At 38.2% G+C, this 6,779-nt stretch overlaps 1 protein-coding gene across 1 annotated transcript; it reads left to right on the top strand.

Moving 5' to 3' along the window:
• The first annotated feature begins 277 nt into the window (after positions 1-277).
• cnpy3 (canopy FGF signaling regulator 3) lies at positions 278-5,459 on the top strand. Its single transcript, XM_088348397.1, has 6 exons — positions 278-526; positions 1,766-1,892; positions 1,965-2,061; positions 4,657-4,779; positions 4,892-5,009; positions 5,082-5,459. The coding sequence occupies exons 1-6, from the start codon at positions 418-420 to the stop codon at positions 5,246-5,248; spliced, it is 741 nt and encodes a 246-aa protein (XP_088204523.1). The 5' UTR covers positions 278-417; the 3' UTR covers positions 5,249-5,459.
• Positions 5,460-6,779: the final 1,320 nt, after the last annotated feature.

Genomic DNA, 6,779 nt, shown 5'->3' with positions numbered 1-6,779 from the left:
TCAAACGCTGCATGAGGTTAACTCAATGCATGTTTTCAGTGTAGGCCTGCGTACTAAATTGTTCGCAGCGTTAGTTCAAGCCATTTTGGACTGCATTTATTTTGCATGTGTAGACGGCGCTCTCATGTGGACAAAACCGTTAGAAAATAAAAAATAAATTTAAAAAAAGGAAAATCACACTCGGATTGTGCGCGTCACACTGGCGGCCTAAAAAATACTGCAACTCTTCCTACCCGTGTCCCATTGGTCAAACGGATGCCACCTCGTTCTCTTTGATTGGTGGCTGGAAAACTAAAACCGGAAGTGGTGTCAGCTGCGATGAAGCTAGCGAAGGGAAGCTAAATATTATTCTGATATTTTACTTTAAAAGGGGAAAGGAGCGTTTTGATCGGTTGGAGTCCACCAATAGCGGGCGAAATGACTTCGGCGCTTCGTTTTTGGCTTTTAGCCACGGTTACTGTGGCTGGAACGGCGGCGAAAAACGATGGCGATGACGAGTGGGTTCATCTTCCGGACAACTGTGAAGGTAACTCATCACGATGCACTAAAGTTCACTGCAAACTGGAAACAATTAATTTGTAAAATTAATTTTATTAATCAGTGTTTTCTTAAACTATGCATGCACAACGTTGGGCTAAGGAAACGTAGGCAAGACATGACTTGATTTGCAGTTGTCTTCATTGTAGTCATACATACATTTAACATTAGTATTGTGAGCATACATTTGAAGATGTTTTCATTGTAACACAAATAAATCATGTCAAATTATACCGTCGTAAAACTACAACTGTTTTATGTTATTCGACCTATTGTATAGACTTTCATAAAGTCACCAATATTTTTTCATAAAAATTAATACCGTATCATGCAGATAGTAGTCAAGTTTATTTGCACAGCCCTTAACCACAAAGAGTCTCAAAGGGATGCACAGACCACAGAGTATTGTTACACCATCCCCTGATCTAAAACCTACATGAGGGTAAGGAAAAACTCAAAAACCTCAACATGAGAAAAATGAATAAACCTTGAGAAGGGGACTGCACATGAGGTAATCCCCATTCCAGGATGACCAGGCTGCAATGGATATTACAAAAATACTTCGACAGAAATCCTGCAAAAATACTACGGTAATACCAACAAATACTACAAAAGATATACTATGGAAATTCTAAAAAATTACTCAGAAATACTACAGAAGTTTTCTTGTCGTTAAGAAATTTGAACTAAAGTACCATCAGTTAAAGTGTGTTATATACGTTCCTACATCAATTCATTTTGCCCTTGTAAATATTTTTATAATGTTGCCTCGCAAGGACTAACAGGCTCTTCCACAGAGCCATAATCACCCTAAAGAACACAAGATTGTGAGCAAAAATATCTTGACTATGTAAAATAAAATGACCATTCGTAGTTTATTTCTGCAATTTTTTAGATATGCTGCTGCTAATCTCATTGCCAAACAGACACAAGCAATGGTAAAATAAAACACTAAATAATAAAATAAATGCATCAATTTTGGCAAGATGCAGACTAACCATGTGAGGAAAGGGACCACATTTGACTTTTTAACACCAAAATACATTTTTTTTTTAAATATCAAAATTAATTTACTGTATATAAAAATAATAGACTGTGTTTGGGGTTGTTGGGTCGGGAAAAATGAGAACCCCTTATTTTCCTATTATTGTTTATTGAAGGTTTTAAACAAAACTTTGAATTGCAATTCGTTGCCTGAAAAGTGCTGAATATTGACTTGTTTCTCCAGTGTGTAAGTTTGTCAGCATAGAGATGAAGTCTGCGTTTTATGAAACGGGCAAGACCAAAGAAGTAATCGACCGTAACTACCGCTTCATTGACAGCAAGGGTGCACCTCCAATCAAATACGTCAAGTCGTAAGTCTGTGTTTGTTCACATAATTTTGTTCCAAAGCAGTCCTGCAAAAAACTGCCTGTATCCATCCACAGCGACCTGCGCTTCATTGAGGTGGTGGAGAACGTATGCCAGAGACTCCTGGAGTACAACCTGCACAAAGAAAGAACTGGCAGCAATCGTTTTGCTAAGGCAAGTCAGGCTCCCAAATGAAGCCAGTCTGGTTTCTTTCCTCTGTTTTAAAAAAGTTAGTATTTCTCAGGCATGTTTGTCAAACTCATTGGCCTGCTGGGCCAAACGTTGCTGGACACTACATTTTTTGCGGCCAGCAGAAGCTTAAAAAGTCTGAGCGTCTTAAAATAAACGGGTCAAAACGGAGTTTTAACCAAAAACTACATTTCACATGATGCCTGTCCACTATTATAAAGTGATGGCTCAGCACCCCGACAGACCAGTATTACCATATTAATGGCAATGAGTGGAATTGAGAAAAATTGAGCTAAACTGTCCAAGAGTTTATTGTTTTGTTATACAGTGATACTTCTACCTACAGGATTAAATTGTACCCGTACGGTGCTAATATCTATAACTGTTGTATCTCTAGCAAATGTTCTTGATGTAAATGAATCAATTCGTTCCCTGCCTCCTAAAAGTATCAAAGTTAATCTTGAATAGCTATAAAACGTGTTATTAAAAATAAAAATACAGAAATAAGAAGACCATAAAGTGCCCATACTCTCACCTAGTCTAAAGTATCATCTGCTTTCTGTCACCACATTTTCAAAAGAGCTAAGAGTGAGTAAGTAGTATGAGAGCTCTTAAGGTTTGTAATGGGTTCCGGGCTGTTTGGTTGGGAAAAAGAATGGGATTTTTACATTTTTCATTTTTTTATTGTACACAATGTTTTCATACAATTTCTTGTCACATTTTCTGTGACATTTCTTTGTCTGAAAGTTGCTTAACAAATTGATTTTGATTAATTGATTAATTAAAACAATGACTTTAAAGCCAAGTGGCAACATATTGAAATTCTTGCTACTTTTCTCTCTTATGTCAGTCAACATTTTGCTCGAAATTCATCTCATATCTACAATTTCTCATAGGTTGTATGTAGACATAGCACTATATACTGTTTTATTTTTTAACATATTCTATGTTTGTGGTGATATTTTTTTCAAATGCAACTGTAATGTTTGTGACCGGAATCATTTAATACTTAATTTTCATGAAGAAATACAGACGCTCCCCTACCTACGACCATTCGACTTAGACAAAACGGTAGATATGAACAGTTTTTTCGGGATGTCAAAAAATATTGGGCCATTGCTGCAAGTTAGATTTTGTATTGTGTGCACCTTTTTCCGACTAGATGACAATACTGTAGTGCTTCCGCCGTGTGGTGCTCTGAGTGGTCACCGAACATCCATCCCGAAGAAAAAATCCGGCTTCTACTTCCTAGTTCGTTTGTAAACACACTGCACTGTATCTCTAGCACGCTAAGAACTTTGATATTTTTATTGTTTAATATCTCGTGCATCCATTCGATATGGTTGGTGTAAAATGTTATGAGGCGAGCCGTTTCATTTGAAATTAAAGTGGAATAAGGAAGCTTGATGCAGTTGAGCAAATGGTTAGATCACTTTTTTTTCGCCCTACCACGAAGGAGGAAGTCTCATAACTCTTCCAAAAGTAAGTTAATCTTAACTTTATTTTCATCGTCAAGTCATGTTTATTTGTGATGCCCTTAATCACAAGGAGTCTCAAAGGGCTGCACAGACCACAAAATGTCAACGCCTAATGTGTAGCTTTGTTTTTCAGTACTATGCTTTATCATTCAGCCTGCTTTGTAATGTTATAGAGCCTATTATTTCATCATACGTTTATTTCGCGGTTTCAAAACAATACAAGTCTTAAACATACAAAATATAGCACTGAAGCAACATACGGACAAATTCAACTTATGAACGATCGTTCATAAGTAGGGCAGCGTCTGTAGATGCATTTGTTACATACCAATCACATTTAAACGTGCTATCAGGCCCTTTGAGGGACAGCAATTACGATGATGTGGCCCTTGGTTAAAACACAGTTGACACCACTTCTTCTAGGCCCTAGATATTGCAGATAAACGTAAATTTTGCTTCTAAAAATAGGTTAACTACGAAGTTAGAGTAGATGACCAGCTATCAAACTGAAAAATAAATAAAACATCCATCCATACATTATCTGCACCGCTTATCTTCAGTAAGATCGCGGGGGTGCTTTAGCCCATCCCAGCTGTCTTAGGGCAGTGGGCAGGGGACACCCTGAACTGGTTGCCAGCCAGTCGCAGGGCACACAGGGACAGACAGGTCACTCGCTCATTCACACCTAGGGACAATTTGAACCGGCCAATTGACCTGACATGCATGTTTTTGGAATGTGGGAGGAAGCTGAAGTGCCCGGAGGAAACTCATGCAAATTCTACACAGGAAGGTTCGAACACATGACCTCAGAACTGTGCCACACACGCGCTAACCACTGCCTCGCCATGCTGCCCGAAATTAAACATATTTAACAAAATAAATATTACCACTCCTCATATCTAGAACAAGTCCAGTAGCTTTTCTTTCCTCTGTCTAACAGCATAGGAGCTACACTCAGGTATTGCTCAGGTTTGCATTTGAGACTGTATCATTGTATACAAAAAATGTAATCAACTTTTTTCTTTCCTTCTCCTGGCCCTTTCAAAAAATGTTTAAGCCAAAGCGACCCGCGACTCAAAAAGTTTGCACACCCCTGTTCTAGGGCATGTCGGAGACCTTCTCAACTCTTCACGGTTTGGTGAATAAAGGTGTCAACGTTGTCATGGACATTCCATACGAACTGTGGAACGAGACGTCGGCCGAAGTGTCTGACCTCAAAAAGCGGGTAATCCATGTATAAGTAACCGTTCTTATGAAACATTTTTTTATGTTGGTGATGGATTGCAATGTGGACGCCACTCGAGGGCGCTACTGTATTTAAAACATGTGCGTTTCAGTGCGACGTCTTGGTGGAGGAGTATGAAGATGTGATTGAGGACTGGTACAAAGGCAGCCAAGAAGAAGACCTGACGACTTACCTTTGTGAGAAGCATGTACTTAAAGGACAGGACAAAGGTAATATACACACACACGATGAATACAGCCTGAGCAATGTTCCATATGCTTTGCTGTGCCTTCTGTGCTTAGCCTGCTTAAAGGAGGAGTGGACACCTAAAAAGAAGGGAGACTATGCAGAAAACAAGAAGCAGAAAAGCAAGACAAAAAAGGAGAAGAAAGTAAAAACAAAAAAGGCAGAGACGACAGAGGGTGTCCAGCCTGAGGTGTCTCTTCCTGGGACTAAAACTGAGCTGTGAAAATTATGTAAAGAACGCTTGCAGGGAACATTTGCTATTTTGAAGAAAATTATTTCTCCTTTTCTGTATTTCAGTTTTTAGGTCATGAGTGATGTGTGCGTCTACGAGCTGCTATTTAAGGTGCATCTGTGTGTGGGTGTTTACTGTTTTATTTCTGAATGTGGACAAATGCTTGTGTTATTTGTCTTTCAATAAAAGTTTTATAAACATATAGTTCATGAAGGTTTTTTTGCCCCTATAGTACCTTGACTTGGGTGCAATCATCTTCAAAGTAATTCTAAAATTTAAAGGGCCAGTGTTTTTGACCAAAAGATGTCACTGTATTGTGTTGTGTAACCAAAAACACAAAAGAATATTGACTAGACACTTAAAGTAACCCGATCGCACACATTTTCTTAGACCTTTTATGCCTAACCTTTCACAAAATATTTTGAGGTGGTTACCTGTAGCAGCAAGATGCTGAACAATTGTAATCTCCCACTTTGTAAGAATTGTTAAAATAAATGCCAATTCTCGACCACCCGCTCTATTTTATTGATGAGTTAAGATTTTTTTAAAATACTAAGTCACTCTTAATGATACACACTGTCTCTTTAACCATTATGCGGTGTTAGGGTCTCCATCGGCCCGTTTCAAGGTTATAAAATGTAATAACTTGTGTATCAGGGGCCATAAAATCAAATTGCAATAGAAATATATGGTTATGTATGCATATAATGTTTGTTCGGATGTTGCATTAAGTATATTTAGCAATATTCCTTTCTTTTTGGTGGTCAGGACTGAGTTAGACCCTTTGTCGAAATTGATCAGTGAATCGTGCCAAGGGGGAATGACATCATGTGCTTCTCTAGGTTTCTTAATTTTCCTCATGTAGGTTTTAGATCAGGGGGTGATGTCATAATAGTCTGTGGTTTGCAATCAATCATCTGTGGTCTGTGCAGCCCTTTGAGACTCTTTGTCATCAAAGGCTAGGGTTTGGGTTGACCTGACTGCTTACACAACATGAGGATGAAATAATGATTTTAAAAAACGTCTGACAACAAAACCAGGTTTTTGTGACATTATTACAAACGTGAACTACTTGCACCGTGTTCTGAAACCATAATTTACAAATTAAATTAAGTTTGAAGTGAGCCTCAACGATATTAAGTTACTGTGGGAGGGAGATTCGTTAAAGTGGTATATTTGTTGATATGGGGTCTGCTTTATTATTTCATCTTTTTTTATCAAATCTAACGTCACAGAGTGAAATAAAATGCACTGAAAATTTTGCGTTTGGAGAGCGGGTTTGGTGGTTTTGTTGAATTTTGTTTCGAAAAATATGGTGTGTCCCTCTTTAAAATAAAAATCTAAACATTTTGCTACTATTGCTTTTTTGAGTCAAAAAGGTTCCCAACACCTGGCCATTATCAACACTTTTAGTTGGCTGGTTGGACCTCTAACCCCTATGGTCGTAGGCAGGGTTGGGTAGGGTTACTTTTAACTGGATTACTTTCAATTACTTTTGGGTTACTCCAATACCAAATATGCT

Source organism: Urocampus carinirostris, chromosome 11, assembly GCF_059441175.1.
Source record: "Urocampus carinirostris isolate Australia breed hairy pipefish chromosome 11, RoL_Ucar_1.0, whole genome shotgun sequence".
In the NCBI taxonomy this organism is placed as follows: domain Eukaryota; kingdom Metazoa; phylum Chordata; class Actinopteri; order Syngnathiformes; family Syngnathidae; genus Urocampus; species Urocampus carinirostris.
The sequence above is the reverse complement of the archived record's forward strand: the minus strand, read 5'-3'. Positions and strand labels throughout refer to the sequence as shown.

Coding starts and splice junctions, on each gene's coding strand:
- cnpy3 (XM_088348397.1), top strand. CDS start 418: ATGACTTCGGCGCTTCGTTTTTGGCTTTTAGCCACGGTTACTGTGGCT. Junction 1,893..1,964: donor CCAATCAAATACGTCAAGTC/GTAAGTCTGTGT, acceptor ATCCATCCACAG/CGACCTGCGCTTCATTGAGG. Junction 2,062..4,656: donor GCAGCAATCGTTTTGCTAAG/GCAAGTCAGGCT, acceptor CCCCTGTTCTAG/GGCATGTCGGAGACCTTCTC.